General features: G+C 55.4%; 1 protein-coding gene across 26 annotated transcripts in view; it reads right to left on the reverse strand.

Annotated features, from left to right (window-relative positions):
- The window catches only part of PDE4DIP (phosphodiesterase 4D interacting protein), a 162,782-nt gene that overhangs the window by 6,415 nt on the left and 133,806 nt on the right, over positions 1-22,561 (reverse strand). For 6 of the 26 annotated variants that reach the window (XM_070395852.1, XM_070395847.1, XM_070395854.1 and 3 more), the window contains 11 exons: positions 20,120-20,371; positions 17,824-17,955; positions 17,064-17,183; positions 15,110-15,299; positions 14,527-14,651; positions 11,497-11,715; positions 9,921-10,031; positions 9,191-9,408; positions 8,277-8,420; positions 5,951-6,089; positions 5,632-5,678 (listed from right to left, as the gene is read on the reverse strand). In XM_070395852.1, coding sequence (XP_070251953.1) covers positions 5,632-5,678; positions 5,951-6,089; positions 8,277-8,420; positions 9,191-9,408; positions 9,921-10,031; positions 11,497-11,715; positions 14,527-14,651; positions 15,110-15,299; positions 17,064-17,183; positions 17,824-17,955; positions 20,120-20,371 — 1,697 coding nt within the window. Of the gene's footprint in view, positions 1-3,106; positions 4,158-4,747; positions 5,679-5,946; positions 6,090-8,276; positions 8,421-9,190; positions 9,409-9,920; positions 10,032-11,496; positions 11,716-14,526; positions 14,652-15,109; positions 15,300-17,063; positions 17,184-17,823; positions 17,956-20,119; positions 20,372-22,561 lie in introns of those variants that run through there. The other 20 variants (XM_070395867.1, XM_070395865.1, XM_070395866.1 and 17 more) reach the window with 12 other exon arrangements.

The raw sequence follows: 22,561 nt of genomic DNA on the forward strand, positions 1-22,561 counted from the left end.
TTGCTGCCCCCAAGACTCTCTCCCTTTCATCTGAGGTCAGGGTGGAAGAAAGAATAACATGAATGTCATGCCAAGTGAGATCATAGGCCTGAAAGAGGTATCGGAATTCCTTGATGAACGCGGTGGGGTTGGCCGAGAAAGATCCCAGCCGCTTCTCAATCTGGGAGAGATCCGAGAGTGAGAAGGGAACGTGAACCCTAACCACTCCCTCTGAGGCTGCAACTTCCCGGAGTGGACAGAGGAGAGGAGGAGCGTGGGAACGCGTGTGTTTACACACCGGGGAAGTAGGCGGGGGTTGGGAAGGAGCAGCAGCAGTGGGTGGAAGAGGAAGGGTAGGGTCGGTGGGAGGCAGGGTCAGTGGGTCAGCGGCGGAGGGCATGGCCGGAGGAGGGTCCGGCAGGGAGGGAGGAGCAGAGGGTGCGGAGAGTGAGGATGCCGGGGCGGACGGCGCTGGGACGGACGGCGCTGGGGCGGCCGGGCCTGGGGCGGCCGGGCCTGGGACGGACGGCGCTGGGGCGGCCGGGCCTGGGACGGACGGCGCTGGGGCGGACGGCGCTGGGGCGGCCGGGCCTGGGACGGACGGCGCTGGGGCGGACAGCGCTGGGGCGGACGGCGCTGGGGCGGACGGGCCTGAGTAGGGCGGCGGACGAGTGGGAGGGGAGGAAAGATTCTCGGGTGGTTCAGATAAGGCGGAAAACGAAGAGATCTCAGTAGGCAGAGTAGGTTTCTCACGGGCCAGGAGAACCTGGGCCGTGGAGCAGGAAGAACAGAGGGTGGGACGAGAACGCAAACAAAGGAAGGCTTGAATGTAAGGGATCTCGAGCCACTTCCCGGTTCGTCGGCAGAAATTACTGAGGTCGGTGAGGATGGTAAAATCAAATGTCCCGTTTTTAGGCCAGCTAGAGCCATTATCCAATTCATACTGGGGCCATGTCACGTTACAGAAATAAATGAGACGTTTCGGACGCAGGTCCTGCGACAGGCCCAGTTCAGCCAGATTGGTGAGCAGACACCCTAGAGGTGTGGTCGGGTCAGGTTTGGAATTTTGGTTGCCCATGGTCCGTTCCCCGCGGCCAGTAGCGGAGCCAAAAAGCTAGCGTCCTAGCGATTTGACTCGCGCCACGGACAGACGGAGTAGACCAAAGGAGTTAGGGACGTCTCCACTATCTCCTGAGGTCCAGAGGAACCTTCCTGGAAGGGTCCGGAGGTCAGCCTCTGACGCGGCCGCGTTTTGCGGACAGAGACGCCGGTAGGTGTGTGGCCACGGGGGAGCGGCACGGGGCGGGGCAGGACTCACCGCTGATGTTGCCACCGGGAAGAGGCTGCCGAGTTGAAGAAACGAGGTCCCGACGGGTCCTGGGCCACAAGGAGGGAGAGGCGGACACCTCAAGCCGTGGAGGGACGGCAAGACTAGGTGTTCGCGCCACCCGGGTTTCAAGGCACCAAATGTTAGGTGACCCAGGAAAGCGGCGCAAGAAATAGAGTCCAGTGAATCAGAGAAGAAAGGAAAGGAAAGTTTATTTGCGTTCTCGGGCGAGACCCACCGGCCCAAAAGGTGGGGCCAGTGAATTTCGCGCCTTCAGGGAGGGAGGGACATCTCTTTATTCAGGTGTTTGGGGAGGGCGGGGGCCTGAACTGAGGAAGTGCCCGCAGCAGGGATCATCACACATTCAACTGAGGGAGTCTCGGCCGCAGGGGGTGGGCGGCACATTCAGGAATGGGTCAGTATCTTGTGCGGGGATCTCTGTGAACTTCAAGGAGAAGCAGGTATCTGTGTCTGGCACGCTGACCCGTGAGAGATTCCAGATCTGTGAGAAATTCCAGAGGAAGTCCATTGTCTCATCCCATGTCCGCGTGTATCCGATCCCGGGCTCCCTCCGACCTAACACTTTTGTGATTGGCTTCCTTCACTGAGCATGTCTTCAAGGTTCCTCCATGTAGTAGCATGTATCAGAAATGTATTCCTTTTTTAAAAAGGCTGAATGAGCCCGGCCGGTGTGGCCCAGTGGTTGAGCATCAGCCCATGAACCAGAAGTCACAGTTCGATTCCTGGTCAGGGCACATGCCCAGGTCGCAGGGGGCATGCAGGAGGCAGCCAATAGATGTTCTCTCTCATCGATGTTTCTATCTATCCCTCTCCCTCTCCCTCAAATCAACAAAAATATATTTTAAAATGAATAAATAAATAAATGGCTGAATATTTCATTGTCTGCGTATATCACCTTCTGTCCATCTGTTCGTCCGTCTGTAGACATTTGGTTGCTCCCACATTTTAGCCATTGAGAGCGATTCTGCTATGGACGTGCGTGTGCAACTATGTCTTCTTTCAACCGATCTGCAGGATGATGCAGTTGTTCTATTATCAATTTTTTGAAGAAACTCCATGCTGTTTTCCATGGCAGCTGCACCACTTTACAGTCCCACTAGCGGTGCACACGGGTACAATTTCTCCATATTATCGCCAACACCGTAGTTTGGTTATTTGGGGGGGGCAGGATAGGCGTCCGAAGGGTGTGATCTTTCTTATTTCCTTCCTTCCACTAGCTATGGGTTTCCTTTGTTCTTATGAATATAATTCATTTTTAAATCCTGCTTCCTGTCATCCCTAACTTCGTTCCCCTCCTCCAAACACCACAGCACTTTCAGGCAGCACATGTGTCCTGCCTTGTATTGTGGTTAGTTGTGCAGGTTTTTTTCTTGCCCTCCCCGTCTGCAAGCTCAACAAGGCCAGAATTTACATCTGATTCGCTTTTGTAGCCTTGTTGATCATAAGATCAAGTAGCCACTCACTGCCCAGTGTACGTGAGGTCTTGTGCCAAGAGCTTGCCATACAGCCTCACTTACTCATTCCACAACCTCCCCATTTCACAGATGAGAAAACTTAGGCTCAAAGAGAAAATGACCTGCCGCACTACAAGGCTCTTAAGTAACAGAAACAGGATGCAAGCCCAAGTCTGTGTGGCCATAAAGACCGTACTTCCCTATATCCCTCTTGCTCCATTCCTGTATTCAATCAATATCTATTAATAATCGATTACATGTGTCAGGAACTGTGTGTACTTCCTGCTCTTACACAGGCAGCCTAGAGACTGAGGCAGACACTGGAGACAAAGCGGGCAAAGAAAACCTTTTATTTCTTTATGCACGTTTTGCTCTAATAGCCCCCAGAAAAAAAGGTTTCATTTCCTCCCACAGATCCTGTCCACCAGTCATGTCAGCCTTCAATCTATCACTCTAGCAACATATATAAATACATATCATACAGCTATACACACATACACACGTTCTGAAGCACGTGGAGACAGGCTAGGTAGGCTTTAGCACAACCGTCTCTCACGTGCCACCTACGAAGGTCACGGGTTTGCTTTACACAGACTTTCAATGGCTTGGCCTGGCCATGTGTCCCCAGTCCCCGGAGGGAAATAGGGTGATAGCGGGACAGCATACCCAGCGTGAGGCTGGCACACTTTGGAGATCACGGGAGAATAAAGGAGGGCGCTGGCTAAGCATGAGATGGTGTCCGGGAGTCGCCCCTTCCACCGTGAGGATTGAAAGGACGCACTGCTGCTGTGCGGGCGGACGCCCGGCGGCCTGGGACCAGCTGAGCTGGCCCGGGCAGGCGTGGCTCTTAGTGCTGCTGAGCCCCCTGCCCAGCAGGGCACCGCTGCTCCGCCGTGTGCTTCTGGGTCTGCCGAGCAGCTCCAGTGTCAGGACCACATGTCCATCGTGGGAAGCAGGGTCCTGGTTCCCCTGAGTTGACTGAGGTTAGCTGCTGGGGCAGATGTGCGGCTGCGGGTCCCGTGCCCCCGGGGCTTTCACAAGCAGCGCCCCAGGTCCTCTACAAGCTACGTGGGTTTTGCTTAGTGATCAGCGTGTTTTGCTTAGTGCTGGGCAGGGGGCTGGGCTGGTGTCTGTAAGGGCAGGGGAGGCCCCGCCTTCCGCCCCGCCCCACTGGCCGCATCTGACTCCTTCTTGACCCCCGCAGGAGAGGAGCAGCAGGGCTGGGGCTCCTCAGCAGAGAGGCAGCTGCACGAAAGGGGGGCAGGCCCATCCTTCCTGCTGCTTTAAGGACCTCTGGTGGCTTCGCTTCTTGCATGGCTCCTGGAAGGCAAGGGTCACAAGGCTGGAGCGCGCGGCAGAGCCCTTAGGGATTTCACCTGCAGACAAAACCACAACCACGTGAGGACTGTTGTCCGGCCCTCTGGGGGCACAGGCTGCAGGGAGCTGAGTGGTGGCAGAAGCCAGCACAGCGAGGGCCTGTTAAGAGGAGGAGCCGAGGGGCTGCCCTGTGGCTGGGGAGCAAGGGGTGCCACCAGGTTAGTGGGAAGGTTCCGTCTCCTCGCGCGGGATATCCCTGCTCCAAGCCACCCTGCACCCAGTGGCCGGATCCGACCACCCCCTCAGGGGCCAGCTCACTCTCCAATTCACTTTGCAGCAACATGACGGCTCTGCGCTCTCCCAGGGAGAGAATGCTCAGTCTGACACATGCACACACAGAACGGCGCGCTGTGGGAAGGAGAGGACACTGTGCGAGAGCCCCTCCTACTTGAGGAGAAAGAGGGGCCACATCAGAGATCATTTAGGTCTGGTGCCACCTCTTACAACTGAAGGGCAGCCAAAGCCACACAACCGGTTAGTGACAAGCCTGGGATTAGAACCCAGGCCCAGGCCCCTTGCCACGGCCTCGCAGGGGTAGAGAGAAACTTCCAAGCCGGGGAGCCAACGGGAGCTGAAGCCGGTGGGTTACCTTTGCTGGGACAGGAATAAGGCTTTACAGAGGCAATCTTGGAAGTGTTCTTCTAAAAAGGCTCAGGAAAGAAAGGAATCATCAAGAGAAAAACAAGAGGGAATTAGAAAAAGAGAAAAAAGGGGGGGGTGCAGAGTTTAACCCATTTTCTCACTGGGGAAACCCACGTTCTCCCCAGTTACCATTCAGAAATATGCTTAGCTGCTATGGCAAAGCAGTTAAAGTCCAGGTTAGAAGACTCGGTTTCTGATTGGGAAGCCATTTCTAACATCTCAAGTTTTTCTGCAAAGTACTTGCTAGGAAGTGTGCTGGTGCTTTCAGCAGCTGTAGAGAATGTCTGCCGTGTACAGCACACCTTTCCCTCTACGGTTCAACCGTTATTTATCAAATTCTCTTAGGTCAATAAGACCCAACGGCTTTTTTGTGTGATGTTGCTTAAAGGATATAGCAAAATCAAAGTGCTGTTTTCGGCCCAATAGTGTGCAGTGAATTCAACATAGTAGGTGGCACTTGCTTTTATATTTTCATAAAGTAGCACAGAAAAGCCCAGCGCACCACCAGCCTCAGGAGCCCTTTCCTGGGGCTGAGGCAGAGGCTGACCCCCACGGGGCCTCTGACTCCAGAGTCAACTGAGCTGCATTTCTCTGGGGCCCTGACCTGGCAGAAGAGGAGGGGGAAGTGGAGTAAAGAGAGAAGACGGAGCCCCCAGTGGAGGGCGGAGGGGGGACTAGAGGATGCCCGCTGACTTCCTGCTGACCGCCTGCTGGCCGCCTGCTGACCGCCTGCGCTCCTCCGCGGACCAGGAGCCCGGTGGCTGGAGCAGGCGGAGGGTCACCCGCAGACTCTGGCGACAGATGCGGGTGGGTGTGTGGTGGTTTCCTTACCTCCAGATTAGTCCTTGCCTTCTTCAAGACATCGTGCGTCCTGGTCACTGAAAAACAGAAGAGCCCAACAAGGCGGAGATGACCAGCAAGCGGGGCCCACGCTGGCCTTGGGTGTGTTCCCCAGTGTGTCTTCCAGGCCAACTCAGCCTGGGCCTCCCGCTGCCCCCAACCCCCACATCGCTCTGCATTCATGCTGACTCGTGGCACAGGAGGCGGGTGCATCACATCAGTCTCCCCTCCTCTGCCCATCCGCAGCTCAGTGCGGAGTCCGCCCCCCCCCCCCCCAACCCCCCACTCCCCTCCCGGCTCAGGCACCCACGCTGGCTGAAGATGAACTGCTCCAGGCTCTCCTTCTGCCGGCTGGCGGTCCTCAGGCGCTCGGCCGTGCTCTGGAGGAGGCTCTCCTGCCTGGAGAGCTTGGTTCTCAGCTCCAGAAGCTCCTGTGTCGCGGACTCTCCCTGGGGAAGAGGAACAGCTGGCTGTCGATGGTCAGAGGCCTACACACCCCATCTCGTGGCTCTTACAATCCAAAGCAGGATTCCTTGATCTTCCCAATGATTTCTGGAGTGGATTCCATGGAAGTCTCAAAACCCTGCAGTGCTGACAGCTCAGGATGAGCCAGCAGGTGGGGCACTGAGCACCTGGGGCCCTGAGCCAGCAGGTGGGACAGTGAGCACCTGGGAGTCCCAGCAGGTGGGGCACTGAGCACCTGGGAGTCCCAGCAGGCGGGACACTGAGCACCTGGGAGTCCCAGCAGGCGGGGCACTGAGCACCTGGGAGTCCCAGCAGGCGGGACACTGAGCACCTGGGAGTCCCAGCAGGCGGGACACTGAGGACCTGGGGCCCTGAGCCAGCAGGTGGGACACTGAGCACCTGGGAGTCCCAGCAGGTGGGACACTGAGCACCTGGGAGTCCCAGCAGGTGGGACACTGAGCACCTGGGGCCCTGAGCCAGCAGGTGGGACACTGAGCACCTGGGAGTCCCAGCAGGTGGAACACTGAGCACCTGGGAGTCCCAGCAGGTGGGACACTGAGCACCTGGGAGTCCCAGCAGGTGGAACACTGAGCACCTGGGAGTCCCAGCAGGTGGAACACTGAGCACCTGGGAGTCCCAGCAGGTGGGACACTGAGCACCTGGGGCCCTGAGCCAGCAGGTGGGACACTGAGCACCTGGGAGTCCCAGCAGGTGGAACACTGAGCACCTGGGAGTCCCAGCAGGTGGGACACTGAGCACCTGGGAGTCCCAGCAGGTGGAACACTGAGCACCTGGGAGTCCCAGCAGGTGGAACACTGAGCACCTGGGAGTCCCAGCAGGTGGGACACTGAGCACCTGGGGCCCTGAGCCAGCAGGTGGGACACTGAGCACCTGGGAGTCCCAGCAGGCGGGACACTGAGCACCTGGGAGTCCCAGCAGGTGGGGCACTGAGCACCTGGGAGTCCCAGCAGGTGGGACACTGAGCACCTGGGAGTCCCAGCAGGTGGGACACTGAGCACCTGGGAGTCCCAGCAGGCGGGACACTGAGCACCTGGGGCCCTGAGCCAGCAGGTGGGACACTGAGCACCTGGGAGTCCCAGCAGGCGGGACACTGAGCACCTGGGAGTCCCAGCAGGCGGGACACTGAGCACCTGGGGCCCTGAGCCAGCAGGTGGGGCACTGAGGACCTGGGGCCCTGAGCCAGCAGGTGGGGCACTGAGCACCTGGGAGTCCCAGCAGGTGGGACACTGAGCACCTGGGAGTCCCAGCAGGTGGGACACTGAGCACCTGGGAGTCCCAGCAGGTGGGACACTGAGCACCTGGGGCCCTGAGCCAGCAGGTGGGACACTGAGCACCTGGGGGCCGAGCAGCCTGCAGGCCTACACTCCTGCTGCTGAGAGGACCTGACTCCAGGACAGCCCAAAAACTCCCGGATGTGACCAAGAGCTCAACCTTAGTGCTGACGTCCTACATCACTGGGCATCACACGGAAGCCTTGTAATTAGGAATATTGTGCCTAGGGAGGCAGGGCTGGCCAGAGACTGTCTGCACTTTTGTAAATATTTGTGCCAACCGCAAGATGGCAAAACCCTCCCCCTTGGAATTAGCATAGGTGGGTCCCCTAGGTGTCGGCAGCTAGAATCTGGAGCTAGAAGCCCTGGAGGGGATTCTGACCTGCCTGTCCAGGTGCCGCCTACCAGGGAACAGGCCTGAGGTCTGAGAGCACGGGGTGGCTGACGCTCTCAGCCCGGCCCAGAGATGCAGACTGAGTGCTCTATGGGTTCCAGCAGGCGGCTCTCTCACGGGACATCCTGGGACCCTGCTTGACTCTGTGGGTGGTGGGCGGGCGAGGGCACTGATGCTTGAACTTGTCCCTGAACTTCTCAGCCCCACTTCAGGAAGTTAAAGAAACGGAGCATTGACGCTACCAGGCTTCTCCTGTCTCTCCCTTCTCTACATCCTTTCTTTCCCCTTTGATTTCTATCCTGGGGGTTGGGCGGGAGGAGAAGGGATGTGGTCAGAATGGCACCGACAGCAGCCCCCACAGACAGAGGTCTCCCCCAGGTCCCGTCTATCTGACTCGCCCTGGGCTCCTGATCTCCAGGATCTGCGGGGCTGGGGACGCAGCGTGGTAACTGGGGGCAGAACCAGAAAGGGTGCTGGTCTCTTACCGCTTTGCCAGGCAGCACAGGGCTGTGGGAGTTGGGCAAGGCCGCCCGCCAGAACATGGTCAGGAGGGAGGCCGACTCGTCCAACACGTGGCCCAGGGCACTGGCGCTGCTGCGAAGTTCACTGACGCCTTCACTGCCCAGCACCTGGGAGAGAGGGAGGAGCGCGGGCATCACTGGGGCTGAGAGATCACTTCCCCAAGCACGTTGTCAGGATCTTAAGCTTTAAGCTTCCTTTGTGAGTGAGGCAGACACAGGCCAGATGCACGGGGAAGCCTAGCCTGGAAGCCCAGCCCCCGGCCTCAGCGGTGACCCCCCACCTGCAAGGACTCAGCGGATCCTAGCTTCCCCCACATTCTCTTTACTTCTAGTCCTGCTCCAAGCTCTGGAGTCTAAAGTCCTGAAGGGGAGCAAACTATACCATGAGGGCATACTGATTAATTAGAATTAAAGTTACTTGAGGAAGAGCAGGTGCAAGAAAGACACTCTGACCCTCCTTTGTCCCTCTGAAAAGAGAAAATAAATCTCCCGTGTTGATGGCAGGAGCGGGTGGAGGTGGAAGAGGGCATAGAGGGGTACGTGGTGAGGGGAAAAAGAAGCAATCAATGAATGCATGAGTAAGTGGGAGAGGAGCTAAAATCAGAAGAAAGGGCCCTGGCCAGTGTGGCTCACTTGGTTGGGTGTCATCCTGGGCACCTGAAGGGTACTGGTTCCATTCCAGGTCGGGGCACCTGCAGGGATTGCAGGCTCTGTCCCCGGTGGGGGGCATGCCGGAGGCAGCGGATTGATGTTTCACTCTCACATCGATGTTTCGCTCTCTCTCTCCCCCTTCCTCTCTCTCTAAAAATCAATTTAAAATAAAAATCAGAAATAAAAGGGCCCAGGATAGGGGCACCCAGGCACTGTGATGTGACTACCTTGGAGCCCCGAGCCTCGAGGCCAGGGCAGCTGCAGGCGGATCTCACGGCTGACGCGATCTTGCTGGCCAGCAGCCTGCCCTCCCCGATCTGCTGGCTCAGGGCGCTGTAGTCGTCGATGTGGCCAACCACATGGCGGCCGTGCTTATTGGCGAAGCAGCCGTCAGCAGCATCGCCCTCCAGCTTGGGAGGGCTCTTCACTCCATCCAAACCCAGATCTGGAAAATAAAGGCACAGCAAACCCCACTGCTCACGTCAACCCGAAACACACAACGAATGCTGCAAGGGCCAGGGCAGTCGTGGAAAAGCACGGCGTGAAGTCCAGATGGTCTGGGTTCTATGCTTTATCATCTTTCTTACATCATCTCACAATGATAGAATTATGGGAGGCAAATTTTGTGTTTATTGCACAAGAAATATTTGGGACAAATGTTTTTAATTAAAACATTAAAACGTCTGGGATGAGAAGACAGAGAAGGAGAGGAGGCTGGATTCAGAGAGCACTTTCAGGAAGGGAGCGACTTTGTGCGATGAAGCAACAGCAGAGCAAAAGGAGACCCACAGGAGAAAGTGTAATGACAGGAAAGGCGGCCAATGAGTGGGGCCAACGGCCTTGGGGCAGGCGGAGAACACGCCCTGAATTCAGACAGTGTGTGTGCAGAAACCCGAGGGTTACCTGCATAACAACTTTCCATCACCAGCCCCTGTGCCCTTTGGTTGCCATAGTTACCATTTGTCCTACTGAGGAGGGCTGTGTGCGGACTGGGAGCCGTGAAAGAGCCCGGAAAGACCAGGGCTGGGTTCATGCCGACGTCCCGAACGGGAGGGGAGGCAACTGCATCTGGGGGTGGAGACAAGGACAGTTCTCAGGGGCCCTGGGACACGCTGCTCCCACGCACAGGCACACCTCCTCCCTCAGCCCCTCTCACACCCACAGGCCACAGCGCAAGCAAGAGCACATCAACCACCATCTTGTGATGCGGAACAAGATGTTCCTGAAGTTGAAGGGTGGAGAAAGCAAAGTCTAATTTAAAAAATTATCAGGTATATATTTTCCTAACCCCAGTTTTGAATACGATTTTGCATGTAGTGTTTAAAACTGTGCTTTGCAACAAAGTATAAATATGCATAAATATAGGTAACATATATGTTAAAAATACTGAATCAAGGAATAAAGGGATGTATGGGCGACTAAACCCAGAATTCTTTTTTAATATATTTTTATTGATTTCAGAAAAGAAGAAAGAGGGAGAGAGAGATAGATACATCAATGATGAGAGAGAATCATTGATCAGCTGCCTCCTGCACGCCCCCTACTGGGGATGTATGTACGCCACAACCTTGGTATGTGCTCTTTACCAGAATCAAACCCGGGACCCTTCAGTCCACAGGCCGATGCTCTATCCACTGAGCCAAACCAGCCAGGGCTAAACCCAGCATTCTAGTCACCCTTCCGATGAGGAGTTAGTGCTGGGAAAATGCAGCAGCGTGGGAAGAGCAGGAGACAGGAGCCCTGGGGGTCGGGGGGGGCCGGTGGGAGACGAGGCAGCAAGCCTTCAGTGGAGGAAGTGGCACGTGTCCTGAAGACAGAGACCATCCTGCTCAGGCAGCGTGGCTTGGAGCCTGCTCCCTGTCAGGCCTCTGTGGTGGGACAGGACAAGGGGTAGTCACTGAGGTCCCCCGGTGCCAGGGGAAGGGAAGCCAGGCTAGACAGCCTGGACAGCAGCAGCACCGAGAGGAACGCAGCCTGGAAATCGGAACCTCTGGTTCGGTCCTGGGTGGGATCTGAGCCCCATAAGTCTTAGCAGGTCGGTTAACGTGCCAATGTTTTCTCCCGCAAAAACAGAGCGTAAAACCTGCCCTGCCGTGGATGAAATTATTTGAAAACTTGTGGGAAGTTTTAAAACACTCTACAAATACAGGAGTCGTTAAGGCACATAGCTGTCAATCGTTGAGCAATTCTTACTGTGCAAAGCACTTGTAAATTATTTCATTTAACACTCCAAATAACCACACAAACTCGATATTGTTACCCGCATCTTAAAAAATGAGGAAAAGCAGGCTTTAATACCCGAGGAGCTCAAACACCTGGCCCCAGGGGAACACGGGTAGGTGGCACCTCAGGGTCGGAGGCAGGGTTGAGCCTGAAGCCCGCGCCCCGCTCAGGCACTGACTACACTGGAGCATCTCCGATGTCACCCTGACCTTAACTAAGGAGCTTGGAGGAGGCAAGCTGTCCCTTCTACCACAGACGCCTGGGGGCCAGGCAGCTGGCTGCGGGCTTCCCCATGCCCTTCCCTTCCTACCTGGGAGGAGCGGCTGCTTGTCTCCAGGGCCGGTGCTGGCGGGCGAGCTGTGGCTGGCTCTGCTGGCACCTCGGTCCAGCTGCTGCTCCAGCTGCAGCCGCAGGCTGTTGTTCACCTGAATGCTCAGCTCCAGCTGCCCTCTCAGGGCCCGGATCTCTGCCACCAGGTGGCTCAGGTCGCTGCTCAAAGGGACCTGGTGACAGGCATCCCAGGTGTGAGCTGAAAGCAGAGAAGGAGGGGTTGGTAGCTCTGATCCAAGTATTTCTCAGCATTTGTCAGACACTCCGTGACATTCCTTTCTCCAGGACTCACTGCCATCGCAGAGTCCCAGGCAATGAGTACATCTGTGATGGGAATGCCACTGGTCCTGTGTGGAGTCTGGCACACGCCCAAGTCTGGACTTTTTCTGAAATTATCCACTTGCATCTAGAGGGCATTTGATTGGCAGCTGAGGTCAAGTCTATCATTTCAACTCCATATTGACTTGAGTCCTGCTGGCTAGTGAGCAGGGTCCTCCAAGACAGGAAGTTAGCACAGAATGAAAGAGGGGCAGGGGCTGGGGGAGGGGAGACTGATGACCCCCACACTCAGGAATCAAGGAGAGAAGGAGGAAGGCGCCAGGACTTCGGCAGCCTGTAACCATGGGAACCAGGCACCACAGACTAGGGATCATACCCGATTGAACTTTACCTTCTCCATGTTTTTTACCTCTACTCACTACACAGTCTATTTGTAGCTACTGGGAATGAAGAGATGTGAGAAGTCACCTATAAGACCACAACAGCTTAGCTGAAAACTTTGAGGCCAAGTGTATTTGCAAAGGTAAAATCTGTTTTGGTTGCTAGCAAGGCAATGGGATGCATGTACCGTGTGTGCCACACAATCCACGCACCCAGCTGCCTCTGGGCCACAGACCTTATCGGACGCATCAATATTCCTGCAATGACATGTGAATATTCTCACTAAGTGGGATAAGTGGAGACTGTGAACGCACTTTGTCAGTTCAGTTAGGTTTTGTCACCAAATGAGCACATGAGAAAGACTTCCATTCAGAGCTCTTGCTGGATTATAGCATTAAGGACAAAGGGTTCTGGGCCTTTAGTGGAAGTAGCTTTGAAATGAATCCTAAAAGACCCACAAAAACGGATAAGGGCACAAAAGGGGAGGTGATTCGGGACACTAACCCCTCCTTCTCTTTCTTTCCCTCCATCCAAATTCTCACAACATTTTGCTTATTAAAACATGCTTTTCATTTATCCATTCCCCTTTCTCTTCCTGATAGCACCTTGAATTAGTCTCTCATCACTTAGCACCCAGGACATCACTACACCCTTTCAGGAGGTTTCCCGACTCTAAGGTCTCCCAGCTCCCACCAGGCCCATCAGTCTCACCCTCCTAAGATTCTGTTTCCACCATGGACCTATTTTGCTCGGAAAGATCTGCCTGCTTCACAGAAGGTAAAGTTTCAGCCTCCCGGTAGGTCTTCTGTCTGCTGACAACTCTCCTTCGGCTGACCTGACTTCTCACGGCACCGCCCGCCCACCCCCCCCCACCCCCCCCACCCCCCGCCTCCCGGTCCAGTACAAAGCTCTCCTCCAGGCAGGGAGGTCTCCCGGCCCAGTACACCCAGACTTCGTACATCAGCTACTCTCTCAGCCTCCTGGGCCCTCTGTACTTCTTCAAGTCCAAGTTCAGTAAAATTAGGAAACTCGATCAAGTTTTATGAAAATTCAAATTTGGCTGAAGAGTGAAAATTCTTAATATAATAAACCATATTGTTTATGGAATTTTAGAACATATCATCAAAAATACCTCAGGGCTGGAACACTCGGGGAGTCAGCTCCTGTCCAAAGCAGGAGCTGCTTCTACGTCATCCTTGACAAAGCACCCCTCTCTACTGAAACGGGGCTTGGGAGGGGAGCTTACTCCTCCACAGGCCGGCCTCTCCACCACCGGAAGGCTCCAGGGACAAGGAAAGCGTGAACTGCAGAGGCAAATCCCATGGCCCCTCCCCCCTGGCCCTCTGTTCAGCCCTCTGGAGAACACAAATACACCTGACAGCTCTTCAAATGTTCAAAGCCAGCTCCCATCTTCTCAGGATCTTTCCAAGCCTAAAAACTGTTAGTTTCTTCAACCAGTTTGAGATTTCTAGTCCCTCAACCTCATGGCCCATGTCTTCACGATGTTCCTTAGTTTGTCAATGTTCCTTACAAGACGGTACCTACAACCTGACAATATTTCAGACATGGTCTCACCATAGGGACACCACGCTCGCACCACGGTGGTCTCGGGGTGAGGTGGCTCCTCTATCAACCTTGGCCTACAGCATCCTTGTGGAAATGTGTTTCCACCTCTTGCCCTCATCCGAGAGCCCACGGACAGCTACAGACCCAGGATTTCCACATCCTGTATTTCTACCACTATTTTTTATTTATTTATTTTTATTAAATTTATTGGGTGCCACAGATGTTTTTAATTAAGCTCAGGACTTTTAAAAATTATTATTTCAGCCAGTGACAAACGTCTTCTTTAAGAGTTTAAAATTTAAACCCAGCCTTGAAATGTAGGTCCTATTAGTGGTATTTCCATAAAAACAATTCCTGTATCTTTTTCTTTTCGTGCTAGGAAGGGGTCAGAGTGGGAACAGGCGGCCTGCTGCATGGGCCGCATGGTGGTCGGGATGTAATGTTCACACTAGTCAAGACCTTTTCAATTGATGACATCATCAGGACAGTTCTGTGCACTTAAACAATATCATTGTATATCTGAACCTTGAGGAACTGGCTTTTGGCCTAGATGGTGGGTGAGGTTTGACTTTGTGGCCTCTTTTTAAGGATGTCTAGGCTCGACCTCACTGTTGTCACCAACCTCCGGGCTTTGTGTATGAGAGCTCCCCTGTTTGGACTGGGAGCCCCAGGCCTGGCTGGTGGTTTTTCTGAGATGATGCTGTAGCTTTCCAGCACCTGTACACTCCAAGATGAAGAAGACCCCACTGGGATCCTAAGCAGGGGCAGGAGAGAGAACTCATACCTTTCGGGCCCTTCTTGGAACTGCCGTGAAGCGCCTCGTAGATCTGTAGCTCCGACTGGAGGGTCTGGAAGAGCTGCTGCTTCTCCGCACACTGTTGCTGCAGGAGGGCCAGCTTGTGCTGCAGCCTGCGGGGAGGAGGAGGGAGAGGGCGCTGAGCCGACAGGGCGCTTGGCCACACCAGGGCCAGATGCTGCGAGCCAACCTTCACACAAAAGAGGCTTAGCCCGAGCTGTTAATGCGGGATCACAAAGCCCCTGGCTTTGACTTTACAGGTGGGGGACAGAGGCTGGAGAGGGGAAGTGACTCTGCTTGGAGTGGTGTTATAGCTACAGTGGCTGGGACACACCAGCACAGCCTTCCTACTGCCCCATGCTCTTCTCACGCTGCCAGGCAGTTAGCGTTTAGGCTGGTGCCGGGGTTCTACCTTCGCAGAGAAGTCCCTCCTTCTGTGCACGTCACCCATAAATCAGCAATTGCAAAGGGGAAACAGGTCCCCAAAAGGGGCCTTTAACTGTCTTGCCAAGATCCCTTCTTCTACACCTGAAATTGGCGCCTCCTTCCTTATTAGGGGGCTCCCCCTGACCTGGAGTCCTTCTCCTGGAGGGAGAGTCGTTCCTCCTGGAAATGCAAGATCTCCTGCTGCTTCTCCTTCAAGTCTTCCAGAAGCTGCTGCCGGTCCACCTTCTGGTGCTCCAGCTCCACTTCCAGCTCTTGCAGCCGGGACCGCGAGGCCAGCAGCACCTCCCTCAGGCACTCTGCCTCCTGGGAGTGCTCTGGTGAGCAGAAAACAGGAGCGTTTAGACTGGGGGCAGAAGTCAGCAGGAAGGTGAGCCCAAGCACGTCATCCGGCAGACAGAGCTAAGGCAAAAGGAAGGCCAGCGCATGCTGCAGCCGGCCCAGGCGGGTGTGGTCAGCTCACTGTCCACACACACTGGGGAATGGGGCCTCGTCCTTGCAATGCCCTTGGTCCTCTGCTGAGTAAGGCCTACTTGCTGTTAGAGAAAACACTCTGGTCTCTAACGCTCACTATTTTCTACGTGCTCACAACCTTCTGCACAATAGTCCATTCTTGAATTTTGCCAGAGATCAATAAGATTTCCTGTCTACAGTTTTTAGTACATATTACTGTCATCATTTTGAAAATAGGGACATCTGCTCTGGGCTTGTGGCATCTCTCTGGCCTTCATTTCTTAAAGATCCTGGACAAGGAATCTGAGAACAAGACTGCAGGTGCCGTCAGTCCTCCGGGTAGAATTCACCTGGGCCTGGCAAACTGCTCATTTAACTCTTCTATCTACCCCCCGAGAGGTCTGTTCTAGTCTTTCCAGGCACACAATGGTGCTTTAGTAACTGTGCCTTCTCTCTTATGTGTTAACCTTTATCTTCCCCAAGTAGTGACCTTTCCTCTCCTATCTCCTTGCTCTGCAGTGGCTAATTTGGAAAAATCTGGACACTATTCTTAGTCTTCTATGACAATTTAATAAATATTAGTAAATAAAAATAATTTGTTCTTGACAATTTTAGTGATCTGAGCAAGTCAATTAACACTAAGGTCAGCTGCACCTCAGGTCACATCAGAAATGATGTCCATCTGTGGATGCCCACCCATGGATGCCACCTATGGATGCCCACCCATGGATGCCCACCTGTGGATGCCCGCCTGTGGGTTCCCACCTGTGGATGCCCGCCTGTGGGTTCCCACCTGTGGATGCCCGCCTGTGGGTTCCCGCCTATGGGTTCCCACCTGTGGATGCCCGCCTGTGGATGCCCACCCATGGATGCCCACCTGTGGATGCCCGCCTGTGGATGCCCACCCATGGATGCCCACCTGTGGATGCCCGCCTGTGGGTTCCCACCTGCGGATGCCCACCTGTGGGTGCCCACCTGTGGATGCCCGCCTGTGGATGCCCACCTGTGGATGCCCACCTGTGGATGCCCGCCTGTGGGTTCCCACCCATGGATGCCCACCTGTGGGTTCCCACCTGTGGATGCCCACCTGTGGATGCCACCCTGGATGCCCACTATGTAGATTGGGAAAGCTCTGGAAACATTTTACAGGCACCTCCAGACACATCTGACCAGAAAGGAGCCTGATTGAGGAGTGAGGGGACGTGGTGAGGGGATGGGGATGGCAGCCCGGTACTGGGAGGGACACACAGAGCTGCAGTGAAATCAGGAGAAACATGAGATTGTTTATAGGCTCTTAGCTTCCTTCCTTTTCTGGTTCGAAATCAGCTGTGCACTGGGGAGGTGGGACAGGTACCTAAGTGGTATCCACTTTGATAGCCAGTGACTGGGTATCAGCAGGCGGGTTTGCACGGCAGGCGTGGTTCCCTAGGGCTATGTGTCCCTTTGGTCCGGAGGCCGAGGGCCCGTAGGTGGCACCTCTCAGGAGCAGCCCTTTCCAGCCTGAGAATGGCGATGGGAACCTGGGTAGCTGTTATCTCCACCTCCTCTCTCTGCTTCTCTGGTTGGCGACGGGTGTGGCCAGGGAAGACAGGCACCCGAGGTGACCAGTTTGTGGCTCTGACACCCACCTCTCGACAGGTGACTCAGCTGAGCCTGGAGGCTGCGGTTCTCCTCCCGAAGGGCCCTGTTCTCGCTGTGCAGCTGAGCCGTGGGCTCCAGACCCTGACTGTAGCCGTTAGGCGTGGATCCTGCCCCGGAAGAGAAAGCAGACAAGTTACGCATGTGGGTGGCAGCTGCTTTCAAAGCTGCCCCTTCTGTATCTCCAAAGACACTGTCCCATCCAGCAGAAAACCCTGAGGACTCAGGCCTGGGCTCAGGCCTGGGGGCCTAGGCCTGGTTTCCTGTCCTCCTCTCGGGGTTCTCGGCTGCACTGTCACCTGCCCTGGCTGCCATCGCCAGGGAGGCTCGTTCCCCTACACAGCTGCGCTGTGGGCCGGACAAGGCGTGTGGGAGGGCTGGCCTTGCAGGGACGGCAGCCGGGGTCCGAGTGTGGGGAAAGGCCACCCGGGTAAGTGGCTGGGCGAGGGCCCGGAGACCTGGCCCCACCACCTGCCAACCACAGGACAGGGGCGCAGAGGACTCAGCAGGAAGTCCGGGGCTCTGGGACAGACCTGGTTGGTTCTGCTGTGAGAAGGTCCCTCCCTGAGCTCCCTCCATCTACCTGCACAGTAAGGACAGTGGTACTTGTCCAGAGCCCTGCCTGGCTGTTTGCAGGCAGCACCTGTGTAAGCCGACCACTGTGCTCTGAATGCTGAGAAGCTCTGCCCAAGGGCCCTCCCTCCAGAAGCTCCCAATTAGGACCAGGAACAGGAAGCCCGGCCGTCCTACCGCTCCCGCGGGCAGTGGAGCTGAGCCGGTGTTCCAGCTGCTCCCGCAGGCGGTCGTTAATGCAGATGGACTCCTCCAGGCGCTGGCGCAGGTTCCGGATCTCACCAAGGTGCTCCTCTAGCAGGTCAGCCCCTGCAGCCGCCACCAGGGCAGGAGAGAGGTGGGAGAATCCTGGTCACAGGCAGGGCCCACGTGGGCGCAGGGCTCGGCCATTGGCTTCTCAGCAAGATCCCTAAACGTCACCTTCCTTCTGCCAACTGCACCCTCTCACATGGGCCCCCAGGCAACAGGGCGCTTTCCAACACAGGACAGCCTGGGGCCAAGCAAGCCCCATGGACCCCCTCCCACGCAGGGCTAAGTGCAAGTGTGCAGTGACCAGTGTAACTAGTGAGTGTGAGGGGGTTCCGCCTGGTTTAGAAAAGTAACTGGGAGTGCTCGTCAGCTTGAGATCTCATTGCTTGAGTTCTCGTGTGGTTTCCTGAACGTGGGTCTCGCCCAGCGTGTGGAGCTGTGGGAAAGTTCCTTCTTCATGGTCTGGTGACCCCTGAATTCTAGTCACCGCCTGGACCGGAACCAATCTACATGTTGAAACTCCTAGGACGATTCATTCACAGAGTTTGCTAGAATTTCTCAATATTTCTGCCTGACTTTATTTTAGTCTGCAGTCTTTTGAGTTCTGGGAATTAAGCTGCCCCTTTTATTTCAGTTCGGTTTGATTCAGGGGGAACGTTATTAAAAACCTGTTCATGTGTGCAAAAAAATAAATAAATAGCTGAGGCTGGGACAGGCCTGCTGGCACCTGGAAAGGTGTGGCCACTCCTGAGTGTGACAGGGAAGGCCTCACGCTACCCTAACCCTCTTCTCTTACTGTTGCTGGATTAAATCCACACACAGCTCTTCCTCCGCCCCCAAGACAAGGCCTCAGGTCAGTTTCACAGACATGGACTCACCCCGCTGGTTAATGGCCCTGAATGCTGCCCTCACATCCCCTTTACCAGGGAGGGAGGGAGGGAGGGAGGGGAGGGGAGGGAGGGGAGGAGGGAGGGAGGGAGGGAGGGAGGGGAGGAGGGAAGGAGGGAAGGAGGGAAGGAGGGAGAGAGGGAAGGAGGGGAGGGAGGGGAGGGAGGGAGGGAAGGAGGGAGGGAGGGAGGGAAGGGAGGGGAGGGAGGGAAGGAGGGGAGGGAGGGAGGGAGGGAAGGAGGGGAGGGAGGGGAGGAGGGAAGGAGGGGAGGGAGGGAGGGAGGGAAGGAGGGGAGGGAGGGGAGGAGGGAAGGAGGGGAGGGAGGGGAGGAGGGAAGGAGGGAAGGAGGGAGGGAGGGAGGGAGGGAAGGAGGGGAGGGAGGGGAGGAGGGAGGGAGGGAAGGAGGGAAGGGAGGGGAGGAGGGAGGGAGGGAGGGAGGGAAGGAGGGAGGGAGGGAGGGAGGGAAGGAGGGAGAGAGGGAAGGAGGGGAGGGAGGGGAGGAGGGAAGGAGGGAAGGAGGGGAGGAGGGAAGGAGGGAAGGAGGGAGGGAGGGAGAGAGGGAAGGAGGGGAGGAGGGAAGGAGGGAAGGAGGGAAGGGAGGGGAGGAGGGAAGGAGGGAAGGAGGGAGGGAGGGAGGGAGGGAAGGAGGGAAGGAGGGAAGGAGGAAAAGAGGGAAGGAGGGAGGGAGGGAGGGAGGGAAGGGAGGGAAGAAGGGAAGGAGGGAAGGAGGGAGGGAGGGAGGGAGGGAGGGAGAGCCTGCACATATCCGAGGGCTGGTGAGAGGAGGAAGTGCCCCAGGAAAGGATGACAGGTGCAGGAACAGAGGTGGGAGGGGTGCTGTTGACAGGCTGCACCAGCTGCACCATTTTGCTTCGGGCTCAGCCTTTTTTTTTTTTTTTAATGACAGTCGTCTCACTGTTGGCACTGAGCCGCATCCCAGCATCCACCTGTATCTAACAGGTCCACCTGGTGCACTGCCTTGACTCTGACCAGGAAAGCTAGGATAGAGGAAAGTCGGACCTGGTTTTGGGCACAGGATATATTTATGGGGTGGGCCACCTGCTCTGCGGCAATTCCTGACTGATGGACGCATGTCCTGTGAGTGCTGGTGCCCGGCATCCCGGAAGGGCCCAGAGTGTGCTGTCAGGGGCTCGGGATGCAGGCGAGTGTGAGGGCAGCGGGGTCCCTGGCTTTCCCATGCCCCGCACAGCACCTGGGCCCTGGGCAGAGAGGATGAAGCACCGCTATGGCCCTTTCATTTTATCCCCAGGGACTAGAGACATGAAAGAGCCCTGCTGAGGGCACAGACTCTACACGGGGTTTAATTTCACTTACCTGTGGGTTTGGAGTTCAGCTGGCACAGGGAGGAGCCCAAGGACAGGTCCCCAGATACGCTCCCTTTCTGAGGCCTCATCATATCCCACTGGTCGCTGCTGCCCAGATACCCGGGCTCCAGGATCCCGCCCAGTTCTAGGGCGCCCCTCGGAGAAGAGTGGGGCTGGGCAGGGTGGAGGAAGTGGGAAGAGCTGGCGTCTGAGTGGCTGCTCAGCAATGTAGCCGGGGAGGTGGGATGGACGGTGCTGACACCTGGGCAGAAAGAAACCCACGTGAGAAACAGCCTCAGAGGGGAAGGGTCAGCGAGGAAGTGTGTTCACTGAGAACAGACCCCGACGGGTGCCTGTGGCTGTCAGAGATCCCAGCCCATGGCAGCGAACCCAGTAGATGAAGACTCATAACCTTGAGGCCATGTACTAGTTAGTATTTGCCATCAGGAGACACCAAGAGGTAGGAGACAGTAAAGTATCTGAAAGTCACCAGTGTGAGCCAAAGAAATCCAGTGGACCCTGGCTCCTATCACAACTCCTATGCCAGAGTCTAGGGAGGTTCCAGGAGTAGAACTCACTCCCAAAGTCGGGGGTCACGTGGGTGATGGCATCCAGCATTGAGCCCACCTGTGAACAGGACTCTTTGTTGGCCTGTGGGAACTTGCCTTCCCCAGGAGCTAAGCAGTCAGTCTTTCCCTTTCTCCTTTGGGGCTGTCAGAGAAAGGGGACATGAAATCCAGATAGACATGGTCTCCCCAACTCCTCCAGACCAGAGAACTCTGCTGAGGCTGCAGGAGGCTATACGGCAGGCAAGTGGGGATTGGACCTCACCCAACATGATTCCTCACTCCTGCCTGAAGAACCACTGAAGACTTGCAGGGGGGGAGGCAGGCAGGAAGGGGAGAGAACCTTTCATTTCACAGGCTGATGCTTTCACAGATCTTATGAAATCATGGGCCTTCTCTTGAGCACCATCATCTCCGCTTCTATATAAAACGAAGGCCAGCTTGGGGAGCGATGGAGAGAGGAGGGCAGTGCTGTAGTTTAGGACATTCATATTCACATGACCGCTGTCTTTCAGGGATCATACACATGGGTGGCAAGGTACACAGGTAGCTCTATCTAAGCAAACAGAAGTGAGGGCACATTTCCTCCTGCCAAGCCAGACTCCTCTGAGTAGTTAATTGCTAATTTTTATCTCCATCTGTAACTGGTTCTCAAACTTGGCTACATAGTGGAAATACTTGGGACAATGTAAGAAAAGTATATACGGATGCCTGGGCCCCCGAGATGTTGCCTTAGCTGGTATGGAGTACAGCTTGGGCACTGGGTGTTTTTAAATCATCCCACGTGATTCTAATAGACAGCAACATGTGAGAAATACAGTCATGGGTCTCTCCTTCCCCAAATTTGCAAAATACAGACATCCATTAGGATCACTGGGAGTTAGAGAACAGGATGGAAAATGTAAGTCTCTGAATGTTACCTGGGATTCAATAAAGATGTGATTTCCTACACCCTTCGGCTCACCCCAACCCAAGGCAAAGTGTTGTTGACAGTCAGTACGTATACTTTCTACCCAAGGTCATAGGAGCTCCCAAGACTATCAGCACCAGTGAGCAATATTCTCATTCCCCAGTCTCCCTGGCCACACAATGCAGAGCACATGCCCTAAATCATGCAAGGACAACAGACAAGATTTAGCCCCACAGTAACCTGAGAAGCCGCCATGCACTACAGTCTACACGGAAGCTTGGGTCAAAGCAAACAAGGAGCATGAGTAAGCGATGGTCCCTCGGAGAGGACCGCACCTCAGGAGGGCAAAGAAAGGGCTACAATCTTCCTCACCAACTCGGGGACCACCCAACTCTGGTCAGTGCCCCAGACTAGATGGGGCTTCCGCCCACAGCACCTGGCCCCTTTTCAGGCAGTGCTCTCCTTCTATGTTTCCCCTTGGATGAAGGCGAGTCGGCAACTATGGAAAGGGAAAGGGGAAAAGGTAAGCTTGAGAACACTCTTGTCATTGGGGCACGGGACAGATTTGTTGTCCATCAATTGTTGGTTCCAGAATTGCTACCGCAGTAAGTTCTAGGTCAGACACACCAGCACTTCCCACTAGTTTCAAGGTGCTTTCCAGTAGTTTTTAAGCACTATTAGAGAGCAAATCCATCATGTGAGGTGCTTTTCTTATTTTTTCTAAGCTGTAAGTGATCACACACACACACACACACACACACACACACACACACAATTTTTATGATGGGGCATCTAGCCCATACATCAAACACTTTTCTAAAAGGTAACTACACAGTCTATGAGTTCTGTGAGTTAGAGGACTGAGTTCATAGCAGACATCCCTATGTTTCTGGGTCTCACTGCCCATGCATCCCCTGTCCAGGGGCAGAAATGAACCTTGTGCAACAGGGAGAGGGGCTGTCACCCCCTTCTAATC

Source organism: Myotis yumanensis, unplaced genomic scaffold, assembly GCF_028538775.1.
Source record: "Myotis yumanensis isolate MYYU_CA2020_CCGP unplaced genomic scaffold, mMyoYum1.0.hap1 SCAF_17, whole genome shotgun sequence".
NCBI classification, from domain to species: Eukaryota; Metazoa; Chordata; class Mammalia; order Chiroptera; family Vespertilionidae; genus Myotis; species Myotis yumanensis.